Source organism: Panthera pardus, unplaced genomic scaffold (genome assembly GCF_024362965.1).
Source record: "Panthera pardus isolate Hobbes unplaced genomic scaffold, ASM2436296v1 HiC_scaffold_21, whole genome shotgun sequence".
Lineage (NCBI taxonomy): Eukaryota > Metazoa > Chordata > Mammalia > Carnivora > Felidae > Panthera > Panthera pardus.
Genome location: NW_026526777.1, coordinates 50,995,022 through 51,015,985, shown reverse-complemented (window position 1 = coordinate 51,015,985; position 20,964 = coordinate 50,995,022). Strand labels below are relative to the sequence as shown.

At 36.6% G+C, this 20,964-nt stretch overlaps 1 protein-coding gene across 5 annotated transcripts in view; it reads right to left on the bottom strand.

The window, feature by feature from the left end:
* The window catches only part of COP1 (COP1 E3 ubiquitin ligase), a 259,654-nt gene that overhangs the window by 165,315 nt on the left and 73,375 nt on the right, over positions 1-20,964 (bottom strand). For all 5 annotated transcript variants that reach the window (XM_053909249.1, XM_019425614.2, XM_019425593.2 and 2 more), the window contains exons 7-9: positions 17,322-17,381; positions 15,835-15,911; positions 3,782-3,839 (exon numbers count right to left, since the gene is read on the bottom strand). In XM_053909249.1, coding sequence (XP_053765224.1) covers positions 3,782-3,839; positions 15,835-15,911; positions 17,322-17,381 — 195 coding nt within the window. The remainder of the gene's footprint in view (positions 1-3,781; positions 3,840-15,834; positions 15,912-17,321; positions 17,382-20,964) is intronic.

Genomic DNA, 20,964 nt, shown 5'->3' with positions numbered 1-20,964 from the left:
CTAGGTTAAAATCTCTTACTAGTTATATTGTCCTGGGCAACCTCCTTAACCTCCCTGTGCCCCAGTTTCCTCCTCAATAAAAATTATAGTAATAATACTTATCACACAGGTTAAGTTCTGAAAATTTAAGTGGTTAATACATGTAAAGCACTTTAATGTCCATGAACAGTTAAGTACAAAGTAAGTGTTACATAATGACTAATATTACTGCTTTAATGAATTCTTTAGGTATACTTCAAAATCTCCCACTGTGTTTAAATTTTAATCAATTTTCAAAAAATTGTAACGATTTTTGCTTTATATAAACTCCAATGCTTATAGTACGTCACACAAATTACTACGACTTTGGAGAACTATACCTTTTACTTGGGTGAAAAATTGTATCTGTCTTTCATGCTTCCTTCCCTGAGTCCTCTTCCAGTATACACTTCTCTTTCACTTGTGGTGGCTTTAGTTTTAGTTTCGCTATATTCTTTAGAATTCTTACATTTGCCAGGCTTATCCTCAACTATTCCTCTACTTTCAATCCATTTTGTGTCAATTTGCTTTAGGTCTGTCTCTTCTGAAGAGTATAGCTAGAAATGAAGGGTAGACCTTCAGCACAATATGTCCAATCCATTCTATCCCACAAACACTAGTAGGATTCCTCCTCAACACTTCCCCATCCTCCAGCAGCGGCTAAGGCTGGAGTCTTCTGGGAGACCCAGCCTTTGTCATCCTTAGGCACACTTTTATTCTGCACATTGTGACTCATGTTAGGCAGGCTTCCTAAGTGGTTTTGTTAATCCTCTATAAATTCCTTATAAGTCTGCAGGGTGAGGATAGTCATAGGTCAATGGGATTTCTTGTGAGTGAAGGTTAGAGACATATTAACATGTTGGTTGACTGGCTCAGTGTACTATCTCAAACCAGAGGTTTCCTTTATTACATGAGGAAAGTGCTGCTCTAAAAATTAAAAAAATAAAACAAAACACTATTCTGACTGCTTTTCTTTTCCACCCAGATTCAACTTCTATTCTTTCTAGCTCACTGCTAGAAATTCTAAATAAATATTATGTAAATGGCAATACTAGCAAACCTTTTCTTGTTCCTCTATGAAGAGACTGTTAATACTCAGCAGCCAAAGACTAATAGAAACACACACCTTTAGTTAAACAAGTTTTATTCATTACTCACTACGACTAAGAATACAGCACATTATGGGTAAGGAACAACTTACAATACAGGCTCATGTCAAGTGTTTGGGGAAGGGCTCTGGATTGAATACTGTCAAAAGTGGGAATAAATCTGTGACTGACCGTCTTTTTTTTTTTTTTTTTTTTAATGTTTATTTTTGAGACAGGGACAGAGCATGAACAAGGGAGGGGCAGAGAGAGGGAGACACAGAATCTGAAACAGGCTCCAGGCTCTGAGCTGTCATCACAGAGCCCGATGCGGGGCTCCAACTCACACCGTGAGATCATGATCTGAGCTGAAGTCAGAAGCTTAACCGACTGAGCCACTCAGGCACCCCTGTGACTGACCATCTTAATAAATCTTACCTAGAAGAACAGAAGGCCACAGTAAAACTAAAATTGTAATTAGTAAACCAACAGAAATTGCTCAAATTAGCTGGAACAGAGGTGTCTTTGGTATTTCTTGTGGCTTACACAGTGACTTTGTTTTTGTATGTGCTTAGTTTATGAAGTAATCTTTTTTCTTTCATCACAATCACAGAGTGGATATATCTCAGGTTGATGTTTTGTGAGATTATACTCAAAAGGAAAACATAAAGATTCACTGTGAATGCAAAGCCTGTTTCCAGATTCAGAGACTGCTGTTCCCTCTCAAGTTTTTAAGGTATATTTCAACTTAATACTTTAAAATATCTCCTGATATATCCCATTATATCTTATAAAAATAACCAGATCTAGTGTTTTCATGGCTGTTCAGTAACAAATGCAGGGGCACCTGGGTGGCTCAGTCGGTTAAGCAGCTGATTTTGGCTCAGGTCATAATCTCATGGTTCATGGGTTCTAGCCCCACATCAGGCTCTGTGCTGACAGCTCAGAGCCTGGAGCCTGCTTCGGATTCTGTGTCTCCCTCTCTGCCTCTCCCCACTCGTGCTCTGTCTCTCTCTGTCACTCAAAAATAAACAGACATTTTTTAAAGAATTAAAAGGAAGAAAGGGAGGGAGGGAGGGAGAAATAGACACAAACCAGGGCACCTGGGTGGCTCAGTAGGTTAAGAGCCTGACTCTTGATTTCAGCTCAGGTCCTGATCTCACAGTTCGTGGGATCAAGCCCTGCGCTGAACAGTGTAGAACTTACTTGGGATTCTCTCTTCTCCCTCCCTCTCTCTCTCCCCTCCCCTGATCATGTGCTCTCTCTCTTAAAATAAACTTTAAAAAAAAGAATAGATGCAAAACAATCTATGAACTTACTATTCAAAAAAAATAAAAGAACAGGCCAAATACATGCATGCATATGAAGAGAACACAGGACGTGTAGTTACACCAACTAACCATGAAAGAGGTGGTTATCTAAGTAGTGGGAAAAGGAAAACACAAACAAAAGCGGCATGATCCAAAAGAATTTTTTTTCCACTTTGATTAAAAAAAAAAAAAAAAAAACACCACGCTATACATAAAGTGAATATACAAATGAACATGCATTTATAATTTTATGTAAGTTTATTTATTTTTGAGAGAGTGAGCGCGCGCGAGAGTGTGGGGGAGGGGCAGAGAAAGAGGGAGAGAGAGAATCGCAAGCAGTCTCTGCCCTGTCAGCACAGAGCCCGATGCAGGTCTCAAACTCACCAACCATGAAATCATGACCTGAGCCAAAACCAAGAGTCAGATGCTTAACCAACTGAGCCACCCATGTGCCCCAAATGAACATGCATTTAAAAACACCTCAATGTTTCCCTTTTCCTATGAAGGATACTATCAGGACAATTTGAAAAATCTGAGTAAGATACAGGGATTAGATAATAGCATTATATCTATGTTAACTTTTTGTATTTTAAAATTATATTGTGATTACATAAGACAATACCCTTGTTTTTAAGGACATACACACTGAAGTATTTAGAGGTAAAGGATCATTATGAATGTACCTTTCTCAAACAACACAGAGAAAAAAAATTATGTTTACATAAACAAAAGAGAATGAGAATGAGAAAAGAAATGTAATCAAATGTTAACATTTGGATAATCTGGATAAAGGATACAAAAGAATTCCTTTTATTATTTTGGTCACTTTTCTCCAAGTATGAAATTATTTCAACATAAAAAGCTTTTTTGTCAAAATTAGATTTGTCAAAATTAGATTTGACAAATATCAGCATCCCCAAATTACAGATGGAGAGAATAAAAGTCAAAATAATCATACAACTAATTAGAAGAGAGGTGAAGCTGAAGTCCAGTTTACTCAAATATGTACTTCACTTCCCACAAAAAGCCTTAACATTTCAACATAATGAGTAACTCATCAACAGATATAACTATCTTATCCCAGAGAGAAACAATGTGCTGATTATTCATAATTTCCTCTTACAGTACTTCCCTCCTCTCAAGGTCTGATGTTACAATCACTGAATTTTAAAAAATGTTTAACTCATCACTGATGAGCACATAAACAGCTATTTATGCATCAGAGGCATCCAAATCCTAATCGATGCCCCAGCATTCAAAACAGCTGTGTGTGTGTCAGGACATTCCAGGAAACTAATCTATGATTTTACAACTCAGGTGATTATAGTCATTGTACCACTAAAACAAACTGTTAAATACATCATTTACCTGAGAACTGCCACTGAAACCAGGAGGTTGGTTGAATTCTGTGGAATCAATAATACTACTGCAAAATGAAGAGAGAAAAATATGATTTCAGTGTTTACATTATTCTAGCAACAGAAAAGGTAAATCTAAAATATATCATATCTAAATCCAATATTTCTTCTTTCTAAGGAAAGAAAATATTTATTGCCAACAACTTAATTAGATATCAAATAAGTGCATAACCCATAAACCAAACATCAGGAAATATAAACAATTTACCCCTTGGCCCGACCACTTAAACAAACACACTGTGAAAGAATGTCAATAAGGAATAATCACAAATTAGGTGTATACCCAAAGGTATTTGCTTCCATTTCGTTTTCGGATAGGTTCATAGGTTGTATGGAACATCAGGAAAAGAACACAAGCAAGCAATTAAAGTTACAGTGAAGAGATCCTGTTATGCCCCTGAAGAGCTACGCATACTTTATAACCAATGCGCTTCCTCATCTGCAAAGTGAGATGAGTGGGGGGTGAGCTATCTCTAGATTATCTAGAGTCCCATCCAGGTCCCAAATGTTAGGATAATCATCTTACAGGAAAGAAAATTACCAGAGGAATGGAATAAGTTGTAAAATACCAATACTCTTTTTCTCACAGTCCAAAACCTATACACTAGTTTTCTCTACCCCGATCAAAACATCATGCTTTCTGCATCAGTTCTTTTTATTTGGTTATAACCTCTGTGCATGTTCCTACCTAATCCTACAAAAACCTCTAAAACTATCTTTTTCTTTGTATTAGTTCTATCTTACCATTTGTCTTTTCACGTCATCACTCCTACATACTTCTCATCTTTAAATAAACTAGCCTGTGTTCATAGGTGTTCATTAACACCTGAAAATGGTAAAACATATATCAACCATGATCAACCAGTTATTTACATTAAAAAAAACTCTTCTTCCCTAATACTACTATAAAAAATGTTTATATTCTTGCCTACCCTAATGAAATTTAAGCAAGTGAAGGCAGTGATTTAAGACGGGTCTCTCTACACAAATACACAAAATCATTATTTACTTTAGTATTCAAACGACCTCAAAAGTTATGAGAGGCATTCTTTTTTTCTTTAATTTTTTTTAATATTTATTTTTGAGAGAGAGACAGAGTGCGTGCAGGGAAGGGGCAGAGAGAGGGAGACACAGAATCCGAAGCAGGCTCCAGGCTCTCAGCTGTCAGCACAGAGCGCGATGCAGAGCTCGAACTCATGAACCGTGAGATCATGACCTGAGCTGAAGTCAGACGCTCAACCAACTGAGTCACCCAGGTGCCCCAAAATGAGAGGCATGCTTAAGGGCAGAGAGTGGGTTTGTTAAATGACTGTGGGCAATTTACGAAAGGCCTTATCTGTCCACTAGTTTCTCCACCTATTAACATAAGGAGACTGCAGAGAGGTGTGAGATTTAAATACGAATGTTCTCAGGATAAAGCCAGAAAAATGATAAACATTCAATAAATTTTTCCCTCTATTAATACAAAATTAGTCAAACAGTCTCACACTTGAAAAAAAATACAATAAATCGCATGGAACTGTCTTCACGGTAGTCTTAAAGAAAAAAAAAACAAAACAATCTTAATCCCTCATATCCTTAACTGTTCCTACAAGGAAGACTCAATTATATAAGAAGGTCTTCAAAGCACTTACACTACAAATTAAAGACACAATCTTGTAATGGGTTTCTTCTGATGAAATATAACCAGTGATCACCGTCCTTGCACAGAGCCATGCACTGGTAAGAAAAGATCATCTGCTACTTTTAGTGTACTCCATCCAGGGCTAAACATGAGGAAACACGTATTCAAAATCTCTCTGTTCCTTTTACTAATGAAATCTAACCCCTTAGCATTTGTATAAACATTAACAAAATTATGTAGCTGCATATTTAGACGTCAACAGAACAATTTCTAGATGTTTTTTATGGTATTATAATTCAGATTTCTTTGACTGCAAGCCTGAATAATGATACTGATATATCAGTGTGTACAGTGAGATAACTATATTTGACTACACATCAAATATATATTTAAAAATCAATTTGTAGGGGTGCCTGGGTGGCTCAGTTGGTTAAGTGTCCAACTCTTGGTTTCGGCTCAGGTCATGATTTCACAGTTTCACGGGTTTAAGCCCCATGTGGGGCTCTGCGCTGGCAGCATGGAGCCTGCTTGGGATTCTCTCCCTCTCTCTGCCCCTCCCGCATTCACACTGTCTCTCTCTCTCTCAATCTCTCTCAAAAAAAAATAAACTTAAAAAATTTTCAATAAAAATAAATTTGTAAAAGATTTCAAATTATAAGCTTAAAGTGGTATTTTATTAATAATGACTGCAAAGTCTGAAATTTATTTTCTACAGATCTCATTCACCAGAAAAACTTCATTGCTACATACTGGACTGTAACAGACGAATCTGCAAAAGAAACTTCTTTAATACTTCTCTTTAAAATGTGCGTGTGTACAGGGGCACCTGGGTGGCTCAGATGGTTAAATGCCCAACTCTTGACATCAAGGTTCATGGGATCAGGCCCCACGTCGGTCCTGTGCTGACAGCATGGAGCTTGCTTGGGATTCTCTCTCCCCCCCTCTCTCTGCCTTCCCATTCTCTCTCTCAAAATAAACAAATAAATACAAATATTGGGCTCAAAAGGATTATATAAAACTCAAATTCCTAAAACCTAAAACTCTAAAAATCAAATAAATCCAATACTTTTTGTGACTTATTTGAAGGTAAAACCTTCCCTAAACAGATCTGACCTCATTTCACTCACCATGAACATTCATGCTTCAATGCTAAAATATTAATGTGCTTGATTATGTGGAACTGCCTCTTACTCCTCCATTAGTATTATGTAATAATTATATGGGGGCAGGGGGTAGGTGACAGACAGAATACTTAATACTGAAACACTTCTGACTCCAAAGGCTTCCAAAAAAGTTTGGGGAACCTATACATCATACAGCTTGGGTTTATTTGAGAAATGTAACGTTAGCTCAGTAATAAAACTACTGGGTTCCAGAGTACACATCTATGGCCTCTGAGGAAAAAAAAAAAGAAATTCAGTTTGTTCTTCAAAGAACAGAAGTTACTGGAATATTTCAGAACTCCAAAAACATTTTCAAGGTGCCTGGGTGGCTCAGTCAGTTGACCGTCCAACTCTTGATTTCAGCTCAGGTCATTATCCCAGGCTAGTGGGGTCCAGTCCTGCGTCAGGCTCTTGTCAAGCACGGAGCCTGCTAAGATTCTCTCTCTCTCCCCCTCCCTCTGCTCCCTTTCCCTGCTTGTGCTCTCTCTAAAATTAAAAAAACATTCCCAGGGGCACCTGGGTGGCTCAGCTGGTTAAGCGTCTGCCTTCGGCTCAGGTCATGATCTCATGGTTGTGGGTTCAAGACCCGCATCAGGTTCTCTGCTGTCAGCACAGAGCCCACTTTGGATCCTCTGTCCCCCTCTCTCTGCCCCTCCCCTGCGCGCGCACGCTCTCTCTCTCTCTCTCTCTCTCTCTCTCTTCATAAATAAATAAATAAATACCCCAATACCCTTATTAATTGTGCCTTTTAAATTGTAGTTGATTAGGAAGTGTTGTAGTTACACAGTGCATAGGGGGACTGTATGAACCTAATGCTTATACTGCCTTTTAAAATGTCTGTAGTTCCATAATTATTCCTAAAGTTAAAAAAACAAAAGCAAAAGTGCAATTCATTTTAAAATTTTCTTGGTAAGAAGAGTTTCCTCAGGGAAAAACTTACTGTTGACAGATGTAAAAAGCAAGTATAATAGAAAATATCTGAAAGCACAGGTCTGAAATATCTGAAAGCACAGGGCTTTGCTGCCTCTGGAATTCTACTTGCTTGGTAGAATTTCAAAAACAAAAGAGCAAGCTCAAAAAAAGAAGACTGACAAGACTGATTTGCCACTAAAACTAGCGAAAGTCCCAGTGTGTTAGGCTAAGTGCTGTGTTTAACTACTTTATATTCTACTACTATTTTCCAGTGAGGGGAAATAGTTTACAATTTAGTTATAATTCACACAGGAGAAATTTTCATTGTCAGATGATACAGGTACCACAAGTCTTAAGTGTTACAAAAACCCGGTTATCTGAAATAACCTCAGAAAAGGCTTTAAAAGCAAGGAAAGCAACAATAGATTCAAAGTAGAGGATCTGGAGAGTAGGAAAAACACGCTAGGACTTGGGTAGTGGAGAGACAGTAAACAGCAGAAATGGAAAATGGTAACAGCACATAAAATTTTATGCTTATATACAGTTATCTTTATATGTAAAACAGGGTTACCATATATTCTTTTAGTCTTCCCAGCCTCTCCCATTCCAGACCTCCCAGAATCAAGGTATATCTATAATAATCAAAGGGGTGAAAAGTTTCCTCTAGGACTAATGTGACAGGACAAAAAAGCCATCAGCAAGAGGATGCAATCACAGTATATGAATGGAATCAACCAATAATTTGCTTCCTGCCCAAACATTTAATTTTAATTTTCCTGGCTCTCCAAGTCCAGAAACTCGATTTCAGGTGGGTTTTTTGTTTCGTCTTGCTTTGACTTCAGGTGTTCTTAAGTCATTATAAAAGGATATATAACTGTACAGACTTGAGAGTAAAACAAATCTTTGCCTTATCCTCCACAAAAGATGAAATAAGCTAAGAATATAACATTTCAGTGTTGAATATTTGAGCTTTCTCTTATGAAAAAAACCCTATCTGATTTAAAGATTTATTTAAATACATATCAGTAATACAGACATATTCACTATCTACTAAACCAATATTTACATATTTTTAAAGTATGAACCCCTCACACCTGCATTTAAATCTCTGGGATCTACCTCAGACCTAATGATCAGATTTGGGGATAGGGTTCAAAACTCTACATTACAAATAAGAGTCTTGGCGGATGTTTACACACACTGAAATTTGGTGTAGCCACACCTTACATTTCAGAGTTGGAATGGACTGTTAATATCTTCATCAAGTGGTGACAAATTACAGTTTAGTAATAAGAACTCAAAGGTGTTTTTTTTAATCCTGAAAAGCCAACAAATCAAATGTAATTACTAAAGTTTTAGAGTTAAAAGCATTTTGGTTATTTTAAATCTTGGAATTGAAAAGTCTTATTTACATATTTTAAACAGAATAATTAATGTGTCAGCACAACTTATTTTTCATCCTAAAGCTATGTAACCATCAGAGCAGAGTTCTAGGGTCTGTTTTAGTCACAACTATACCCCTAGGGACTAAAGCAGAGTTTTATGTATGTGTCATATGGCCTCCAAAACTGCCTGAGTGACTGAAGAATAAATTCTTCAAACATTCTAAATAAAGAAAGTGCACAGTTTCAGAAAAGGTCTTCATAACTTGCTACTTCTCTATTACCTATCAATTTAATGAGAAATGGCAGATGTATGAAGAGTACCCGCTACATTATTGTCAAGGAAGTTTGTTTTCTGTGTTTTGTCTTTCTTTTTGTTTTAAATCAAGTTGAAAATTCTGTAAGATTCTTTAATGTCCCTCATCTCCTAGGACTTCAATTTCAACTCCTTTGCATAGTATAGCATCAGTGTAAGGCAAGTAACTCCTCACTACTCATAACAATAAAACAATCAACTGGTTTTACTATTTATCCCACACCATATAGAAACTTCACTAAAAAACAGCCACACCATCATTTATGTTCAAAAGTGCTCAATGCAGGTACAGCAGAGATTTCTTAAAATCCACCTAACCTTCGAGATACAGACAAATGTGTGGAGAATTTCCTATATTGTTACAATTCCCCTTCTGGATAAAGGAAATAAAGGCTAAATAAAAACTGTAGGTTTATGTAGGGAAAATTTTTCAAATATATAATAGAGACAAAACTCTAAGGATCAGAGTTAGCCTTGACCATAAAAGCATTTCAATTTCTATTTTTTAAACAAGTTATCTCCCCAAGTAAAATAAAGCAATTGAACCAATGATAATTACCAAAAAGTACCAAGAACTTAAGCATCAGTATGTGAAGAAGGATCCATTAACACAGCCCTAGTCATAATCCAGCCAAAGACCTGACACGCAAGAATAAGAAATGTGGGTCCATTTTCATCTACTAAACCAAAGAGCCATCTCAAACCACCACCCACCACCACCACCTTCACATTTTATTTAATGACTAAAGGTAAATATAATCTCTCACTGATGCAGGGGAGCTAAAGAAATTATTTTTTTTTAAGTTTATTTTGAGAGAAGGAGGAGGAGCAAGGAGGGAGAGGAGGAAAGAGGAATTCCAAGCAGGCTCCACTCCGGCAGTGCAGAGAGGGCTGTGGGGCTCGAATTCACGAACTGTGAGATCATGACCTGAGCCAAAATCCAGAGTTAGATGCTTAACTGACTAAGCCATCCAGGGGCCCCCTAAAGAAGAATTTCTTAATCTAGTCCAGAGCCATTATGAAACATCATATTCCTTTAGTTTCATTAGTTTACTCGATCAAATTATAAAATATACAAATTCACCAGGTATATACAAAATATAAAACATAGAAATTCATTACCCTACATATATATTCTTAATAATAAATAATTCTACATTGATAAAGTGACCCCTTGCTTTTCCTTCCTATTATACCTACGTTTTGATTCATCTGGACCTTTGTCAAAAACGATGGAAACACAAATAAAAGGTAAGTCTCAAAAATATCTGATAAAAGAAGTTAAATGAAAGGTATAAAGGTCTTATCTCTATTTTATTTATAAACCTCCCTCTTTTATACACAGAAAATCTTAAGAAACAATTCAAATTTTAAACTTATAAATGTGTCTTTTTAAAAAAATGAATTAAACTTGTGATCAATAGGAAGTCTCTTATGGGTAAGGCATTTTAAAGATTGGAGAATCTAGGCCAGAAAAATTTTATTTATTGTAAATATTTATATTATATTTACTATTTTATCATAAGAAAGCAAAAGTCATTTGGCAAATTTAACTCCAATAACTCTCTGGATCGTATTACAGCATATCTACCCTAAGCAAACAGAGAAGCTTCAACTAATACATCATGTTCAAACAAAGTTATCTGAAGTTCTGAGAACACAGAGGTAAGAAACTAATAATTGACAATTCTGAAATACTTGCTTAAAGACAACAAACCGATTGTGAGACAATTTTTTCTACGGTAGAAATTGTAGAATTCTAGAATTTCTATGTAGAAATCGTAGAATTCTAGAATTTCTACGTGAAAAAAGAAATTTGTAAAAATTTACAAGCAAAATTACTGGTAATGGTTTCAGAGAGGACTTAAAATCTAAATTTTAGATATTAGATTTTTTTGGTCTAAGAATGTTTTAATCTAAGGATCATCACCATCAGGATGCCTGGGTGGCTCAGTCAATTGAGCATCCAACTTTGGCTCAGGTCATGATCTCATGGTTTGTGAGTTCCAGCACCACAATGGGCTCACCGCTATCAGCGCGGAACCCGCTTCAAATCCTCTGTCCCCCTCTCTGTGCCCATCCCACCATGCCTGTGCTCTCTCAGAAATAAAGGATAAACAAATAAAAATCATCACTGTCACTGACAAGAAAATCTTAACAGAAACGTTTCATTTTAGTAAAGTTTGAGCTAAAAAGTTAAAAATGCCTCCTAGATTAATAATCCTCTATAAAAATGGATTACGATATATTCACTCACAATGATATTATCAGATAAAAGGACCAATCCCATTTGGCAACAGGTAAGAGAGACTGCGCTTGCCTATCATTCTCTAGTTCACTCATAATTTGACACACACAGATATGTAACAATAAGTGTAAACTATAGTTCACTGGGAACTGTGGAGACTTTCTTCCTCACAATCTAAAGCAGAATTGAAAAGGCCCTGAGAACAGCAATCTTAAGCTTAAACTAATTCTAGTAAGAGAAATTTGTAATGGATGAAGGCTTAAAACTATTTTTTTAAAAACCATAACCTATTTATCAAAGAAAGATCACACACTCATCCCCCTCCCCAAACCCACCCTAATGAAGCTTGGCTGATACCTTTGGGGGTTTTTTTGAAGATTATGTTAGTTTACTTATTAAGTATACTAAACCTCATGCTTCAATCAAAATCTCACAAACTAATGAAAATTAAATAACATCCTAGGTTAAATACATATTTATTCAAAAACATAGTTTACATCCTATTATGTATAAGTGCTCATATAAAAATAAAGAAGTATAAGAAAAACTCAATAATCACAAAATTACAACACAGCATGGGAAACAGAAAAACTAGTACACATAGCACAGAAGCAAGAATAAAGTAAACAGAAATGGGTTTTTCTGAAGTGTTTAATTCTATTTCTTCCTTCCTTTCTCCCCTGTCAGTCTTTAGGGAAATAGTATATCAAAAAAGAAAAGATAAGAGTTCACCCTTGGTTGGATTCTTGGGGAGGAGGGGTTGGAAAAGAGGAGCTATTTAAGAGAGGAACCCGAAGTTTCTAGGCAAAAGGAACAGGTATAAGCAAAGATGTTTTAACATCTTGTTTGGGGAGTTAAATTCGATTCTTAAATCACACACACACACACACACACAAAAAAATTATGGAAGTCCATGCAAAAGAGTTGGATCTAAACCAACCTACATGCAGTGGAAAGCCACTGAAGGATTTTAAGTAGGAAAGAAACACGACCAGATTTCTGGCAATACTCTGGAGGAGGATAGTTAGAAGACCACTACTAGACTCCATGTGATATTGAGGGTCTAAACAAAGCAGCAGAAAGAGAATACACAGGATATGAAAATTACAGCTAATCATGGTATATAAAAGATAAAATCCTGGGGGAAGTGGGGCTGGAGAACACTCTTGTATGTTTTTTATTTTTCCTTTCATTTTAACTACATTAGCTAATCATTAACTTAGAATCTATGCAGGAGATTCAATGACCCAACACATAAAGAGGTACTCATTACAGAAGAAAATAAATGAGGAGCACCTGGGTGGCTCACTCGGTTAAGCATCTGACTTCAGCTTAGGTCATGATCTCACAGTTCATGAGTTTGAGTCCCGCAACAGGCTTTGTACTGACAGCTCAGAGCCTGGAGCCTGCCTCAGATTCTGTGTCTCCTTCTCTCTCTGCTCCTCCTCCCACTCGTGCTCTATTTCTCTCTGTTTCTCAAAAATAAATAAACATTAAAAAAATTTAAAACAAAAAAGAAACAGAAGAAGAAAATAAATGAATCTACAAAATGGCTTTTAAGGCAAACCTGCTTTAAAAGAAACCAAACAGGGGCGCCTGGGTGGCTCAGTCGGTTGGGCGTCCGACTTCGGCTCAGGTCATGATCTCACGGTCCATGGGTTCGAGCCCCGCGTCGGGCTCTGTGCTGACAGCTCAGAGCCTGGAGCCCATTTCAGATTCTGTGTCTCCCTCTCTCTCTGCCCCTCCCTGTTCATGCTCTGTGTCTCTCTGTCTCAAAAATAAATAAATGTTAAAAAAAATTAAAAAAAAAAAAGAAACCAAACACATTACAGTGAGGAGTAAAACAAAAACTGTCTGGCATTTAAATAATAAAGCTAATATGGGGTGCCTGGGTGTCTCAGTTGGTTGGGCATCCAACTTTGGCCTAGGTCATGATCTCACGGTTCCCAAGTTCAAGCCCACGTCGGGCTCCAGGCTGACAGCTCAGAGCCTGTAGCCTGCTTCAGATTGTGTGTGTGTGTGTGTGTCTCTCTCTCTCTCTCTGTCTCTCTGTCTCTCAAAAATAAACCAACATTAAAAAAACTTAAGTAATGCAGCTAATAATTATGGGGGAAGAAAGTTATAATAATTGGAACTACATGCTATTTCCTAAAAATAAAAAAAAATTCAAATGTTGATAGTATAACATAACATTCTTTCCATCATGTTTAATTTCCCATCTTAATCTTAAGGATCATTTCCCAAGAGTAGTTAAGGGCTACATCATTTTTCCCAAATGCCTCTTTCAAACCTTAATATTCAAATTACTTGTAAGAAAATACCAAAACACTCTTTTGAAGAAATTACTACGTTTACATCTGTTTCCCTTCTTCAACTGTTAAGCAGGTTAACTCTGCCAGAACCTCATTTGACAATAGCTTTGCATAATGCATAGGATTTTAGTAGTTCTCCAACAAAGTTTTCACAGACTTCACGAAACCCTGTATCTTTCATAAGATCTGCTAGTTTATTTTATAATACAACCACTTCTCATCTCTTCATCCACTAAAATAATCCTAATCCAAGGCACCACCTCCTCTCTTCTAGACTGTTATTTGCTTCCTAACTTTCTACCACAATTCCAATGGCAGGGTCGATACAGTCTCTCCTCCATCCTCCACATGGGTACCCCAGTAAAAATTTTAAAATCTAAATCAGTTCCTGCTCAAAACTCTCTCATGACTTTCTATCATATTTACACCTCATTCATGTGTCAGCTTAAATACTGCCTCCCCGGAGAAGCCAGACTATACAAACTGACATAGAATCCTGTTGCCACCCCATAATGTGCCTAGTTTTTCTTCCTAAGGTACTACTTATATGCTTTGTACTATTACTACATCATGTATTTGCTTGTTTGGTATCTCTCCCAATCTCACACAGACACCTACCGAAAGGTAAACTCCAATAAAGGGCAGGGAGTCTGTCAACCATACTCCCAACAGCTAGAACAGTGCCCAGCGTATTGGAGGCATTCAATAAAGAGAGCCCATTAAATGAATGTAATACTATATTGTCACATGTTAATAAAACCCATCTGTAAGAAACTGAATAATAAAGACATGGACACAATAAAAAGAAACGCTACTATTAAACAAGAGAGGACAATGGGAATTGTCAATTTATTAGTGAATATTTTGTGAGATGACAATTTTTGCTTACCTGCATACACTCACGTAATATTCCACTGACAAAGATCCCATATATTTCAGAAAGTGAACATTAAACTTAATGATAACAATATCCCACAGAATGAGTCATTCCCAAGTGTTTTAAAGAAAATAAAATATAAAGGAAAAAAAGTTGAATAACACAGCTAAAGTGACTCCAGAATCAACTTGAACTCACAAGGATTCTCCACAAATGGTTAATGAGGAAAATATCAAATATCCCAGGAACCTTCATTCATTAGAACATTCCTTGTGCCCCTTTCCCCTGCCTATCATACCAAATCAGATATAGAGTTTTCCTGAACTGACAGAGGTTTTGAAGGGTAGTGTAATTTCTCATACTGGCACTGAACAGCCTGATAACCCACGTGTTCTCCTGTAACTATCTGTCTGAAAAGCTTCCACTGGACCATTATCCTAAGTGGACTGGCAAGTTAAAAACATGTAAATTGCTCTTCCTTTGAACAATTCAAGCAAAAAAGTTCAAGTTCAAATTTCAGGTAGTACATATTTCATCCACTAGAACTTTAGAGCTAGAAGGAACCAGTGACATTTACTATATTTCACAAATACGGTCAGTCATTACTGCTACTCTATAACCTAGGGAAACCATCACAAGCAAAACCAATACAATCCCTGGTCTCATACAGCATATAGAAGAAAAGACAAATTAACAATAGAGTGTTATGAAGAAAATACCAGGGAGATCTAAATAACAGATTTAATGCCCTCATTTTCAATCTGGGGAAAGTGATGTGCCCAAGAAAATTCAACAGGTCAGGGGAAAAGCCCAAGGTTTTACTTTATAACTTTTTCCCTAATATTACCTACCATTTCAATTATAGATTTTTAAGGTCATCTGGTTTTAATTTACAAGATGTTTAAAGCTACTATTATTTCAAGAAATTCACCAAACTTTTAATCCAACAGTGAATTCATAATATTACTTTATTCTACTAACTATTCATGGCATGAAAATTCAAAGCATTAAAGAAACAGATGGGCCATCTGAATCTCATTTCTACATCGTGACCAAAAGTAATTTCTCAGGGGTTTTGTACATTACACAGAAAAGGCTTCCAAGGACTACTACCATATGTGCATTTTGCAACATAAATCCTAAGTAATTACAAGTTTGAAGCTTTGTACCTGTGTGATGGAGAAGGAGCTTCAAATTGAGGCACTGTGCTATCCTCACTGACAGGAGAGTACAAGCCGCTCATTTCCTGAAAGCACAATTATCTGAGTTATAGGAGACACTCCAAACAGAAGACGTGTATATCAAAATGAGATATATCATATTCCTTTCCAATCCCAGGTTTTATTAGTCCATTTTGTCTGAACATCCAAATTTCTCAAAGCTTCCTCTCCTCAGAGTACAAAAGTAAGAATATTTAAAAAGTTAAGAGATAGCCTTTCTATGGTACACATTCTTAAAGAACTAGAAAGTCTTTAATAAATATTGTTCATGCCGAATTAAGTCACCAAATGTAGAAATGGTCAAATGTAAATATTTCAGATGAGATGTACAGTATACGATGTGAACAGTGAACAAGCTAATCATTAATCCAAGTGAGAATCTACTGATTAATATTAAGATACACATGACAGTATGGTAACTGGATCATTAGGTTCAGCTCTCTAAGTAGAGAAAAATAGGATGTGCCTACTTTAAAAATATCCCTGCAAATATTAAGAAAAGTAACTGTCCTCTTGACTCAAATATTAGCTTTTTGAAATAATGACTTAAATTGTAACTCATTAACTCAGAGGAAGAAGACTCCTAATTAACTATTATTGCATAAGTTATGTACCTCTAACTCATACCAACAACCAGGCCTTTTATTATGTGCTCTTTTGATTAATGGAAAAGCAGCAAATTTCAAAATGCCACTGAAGATACATAATCTGACAGAACTACTTCTGTATAATCCAAACTCAGTTCAATCATGCAGCCAAGCAAGGGACATAAATATAGGAGTAACAAGTTAGGAATGTCACGTGGGATACCGAATTTCCACAAAATATTAAACTCAAGATCATTTCACATGTTCTACATATCAGCAAAAGAAAATTACAACACATGTGAACAATTTAAAACATACACTAAATGTAAATGTAGCTGCAGAAAATAACGTCACATAATAGCCTATGACCCTCCAAAAGGTCCTCCGATGGATTTCCATAAGTAAACTGTATTATACTATAAATGCCTAACTATTGTCCCTGTGTTCTCCTAACTCTTTGTAAATTAACCTTAGCACGGTAGATACATAAAGAATTATTTACTTAATAAAAGAAGAAAATTGTGACATCATTTTAATAATAACCGAGGGTTTTGTGGGAGTTAATTTAAGTTACTATGATAGCATACCAAGAAAATTATTTTTTTCAATCTACCCAAGAATAATTATGGCAATAAAACAGTGAAAACAAATTTAGAACACATTTTATCATAAAGTGTTCAGAATGCTTCTTCTATAAAAATGCACTCTGAATTAAAACTAAAGTAACATCTGTTACTTTCGATACAATGAAAACAAATCCCATAAATTCAAGGCAGTAATTTAAAGGAAAAGGGACAATTTCATGAAACTGAAAATTGCTAGAGATGTGAGAAATTCTTGATCTCTTACTTCCACTCTTTTAATATCCTCTTCCAAAACACTCAGCTCCTTCTGGATCTGTTCCAGTTGCTGCAGACAAAAGAGAGAGGGGGAAAAAAAGCCTAAACCAAACCACACTGGCATCACCATGATCATAAAATAACTTCACATTTGGAAAATAATTCCTAGAAAACTGAGCACTAATAGGGATTGCAGGGATGAAAAATTGCAGACAAAAAGAGCTGAAAGTTCCATGTTAAAAAGTAAATGTAGAGACTTAATAATTAAGAAAACACAATTCTGTACTTCTTTAATGCAACACGGATTGACTTTATACAGACTTTATTAAGATACAAATGAACAAAAATGACAATGTGACTTAATAAAAATATAAAACGTCCAAATACTTTCCAATTACCTCATTTGTTAGTAGTTAATGTCAACATGTCTGTTGTTAACCCCATTTTAAAAATAGAAATTAGTTTCATAGAGGTTAAATCCCACCACCCAAAAGCAATCACAAGTTAGCATCTTAACATTTCCTTCCCTCTTAAGCATGTTTTTTAATTTTTAAAGTATTTTTTATCTTCTTTTTTAAGTTTATTTGTTGGGGGGGGGGGGGGGCAGAGACAGAGGGATAGAGAGAGAATCCCAAGCAGGCTCTACACTGTCGGTGCAGAGCCTGATGCAAGCCTGAACTCACAAACCATGAGATCATGATCTGAGCCAAACTTGGACTCTTAACCAACTGAGACACCTAGGTGTCCCTCAAGCATTTTTTTTAAAACATGTTTACAATATTTAATCTTTGATATCTTACCCACTGCATCATAACCTTTTCCCATGCCATTAAAATGCAAACATTTTAACTGCTAAATCACATTCAACAATATATTTAACCATTCTCATCTTACTAGAGATTTATGCTATTTGCCTGAGTGATTCTGGAACATGAGCCTGCATTTCAACTTTTATTAAAAGATTATTAGGGGGGCCTGGGTGGTTCATTGGGTTGAGCATCTGACTTTGGCTCAGGTCATGATCTCACAGTCTATGAGTCTGAGCCCCACATCGGGCTCACTGCTGCCAGTACAGAGCCCACTTCAGATCCCCTGTTCCCCTCTCTCTGCCCTTCCATTTCTTGCTCTCTCTCTCAAATAAATAAATAAATAAATAAATAAATACTTTTTTTAAAAAAAGGAAAGATTTTTTTTAAAAAAATATTATTAAAATGAAGTTAATCAAAAAACAAAATAGTTAGGAAGGCTTCATTATGTTAAACTGCTTTCCAGAAACACTACACAAATTTATATTTCTACCACCAGTATATATAAGCGACTATCTTAATCTAAACCAAATAAACAGAACCAATTTTTAAAATGTAAAATAACAAAAATGAATACTTCTACTTATCACAAGATGTGAAACAGGTTCTACTGCACATTAGGAAAATGAAAAGCACAGAAAAGCTAAATGACTTGTCCGAGATCACTCAGAACGTAAGTGGCAGAACTGGTGTTCAAATCACAGCAGCTCTCTTGCTCCAGAATTCATGCTGTTAAACCATTAAGCTACACTATTTCTTGAAAACAGTACCTCATTATTTAACCTTTTATTTCTTTAATGACTGGTAAGGGTAAGCAGACTTTCAAGGTTTTATTAACATTAGTACCTTCTCTTCTGTGGCAATACATACATAATGGGTAATATAATTGATAACTTACTGCTAATAAACACTGAGAAGAACAGGATTTAGAAAACTATAGCCCTTGCCCTCATGGAACTCAGTCCAGGGGAGAAATAAACAAGTAAGCCAACAGTTGAAATAGCGTAGGAAACATGATGATGATGGTATGCACACAGAATGTAAGAGAAGGTTGCTCCTAACATAGATGGAAAACGGGAACAGGGGAGAGGCAACTGGGTAAGTGAAATTAGATCTGAAATCAAATGAAAGGCTGAACCTTGAAGGACTAACAATTCTGCTAGGGAAAGCAGGGAGGAAAGAGAAAGATCTAAAAGCTATGATAAAGGAGAATAATAAATCTGAAGCTATGATAACGAATAAAATCACCCAATGTCAACCAGTTTGGTCAGAAGAGATGAGGAAAAAACGACATGGTAGGGAGAACAGCAATGTTTAAGAGATGGGCAAAGGACGATGGACCAGCCCTGCACGAACTACCATGAAATGCAAAGCGGCAGCCACACAACCCGAACACAAGACAGCATACTACCACAGAAACCATGGAGGAGTGGGGGGTGAGTGTAAAAAAATAATTAGCGTTTGTCAAAAGCTTTCAACTCTTCTATCCACCGTAATAAATTTTTCTCCACCCTAAAATTTTTCACTCAATACTCCCACCTTAACTGAAAGCTTGCTCTCCCCCCAAGACAAAGTCTATCTTGGAATTCTTTCAAATAAACGCTGATCAACTGATAAATACTCACACGCCCCATGCTTCACAGGGGACTTACCACTTCTACTGCATATCATGCCCATTTCCAATAATCAGTCTTCTACTCCAAACCACTCTGGTCTGGTTCAATCTAAGCAGCCAAATCACTCTAGGGATCTTAGCCTTCTATAAACAACCCAGTCACTTCCTGTCATCACTGACGCCTCTTGTCTTTTGCCTTTTGGTTCATGCATATTTTCAACTCCAGTGATTTTAAGCTCTGATTCGACAAAGCATCCCATGGTCATCAATTAACCTTTATCATTAATTACCCTGAAATGTTCCACTCTTCAAATCTTTATTTAAACAAATGCTAGGGGTCTTTAGTATGAGCGCTTTAAAAATTAAATTTAGGGTTACCTGAGTGGCTTAGTCAGTTAAGCGTCTGACTTCAGCTCAAGTCAGATCTCACGGTTCGTTACTATGACTCCCACATTGGGCTCTGTGCTGACAGCTCAGAGCCTGGATCCTGCTTCAGATTCTGTGTCTCCCCCTCTCTCTGTCCCTGCCCTTTTAGTACTCTCTCTCTCTTTCTCTCTCTCTGTCTCTCTCTCTCTCTCAAAAATAAATAAGCATTTTAAAAAAAGTTACATTTAGGGGCGCCTGGGTGGCTCAGCCAGTTAAGCGTCCGACTTCAGCTCAGGTCATGATCTCGCGGTCCGTGAGTTCGAGCCCCGCGTCGGGCTCTGTGCTGACCACTCAGAGCCTGGAGCCTGTTTCGGATTCTGTGTCTCCCTCTCTCTCTGACCCTCCCCCATTCATGCTCTGTCTCTCTCTGTCTCAAAAATAAATAAACGTTAAAAAAAAATTTTTTTTTTAAGTTACATTTAAAAGAAAGATGAGGGGCGCCTGGGTGGCTCAGTCACTTAAGTGTCCGACTTTGGCTCAGGTCATGATGTCACGGTTTGTGAGTTCGAGCCCCACATCAGGCTCTGTGCTGACAGCTCAGGAGTCCGGAGCCTGCTTCAGATTCTGTGTCTCCCTCTCTCTCTGCTCGTCCCTCACACTCTGTCTCTTTCTAAGTAAAATAAAGATTTTTATATATATGAAAAATGAAAGTAAACATCTACAATATCAACATCCAAAGATAGCCAACATCACTGGTAGGATACATAACATACAATAACTAAGATCAAATTAATAATTTTCATTCCACTTTTGAACTTGAAACACCAGAAAAAAATTCCAATATCTCCTGAAATCCCAAATTATTA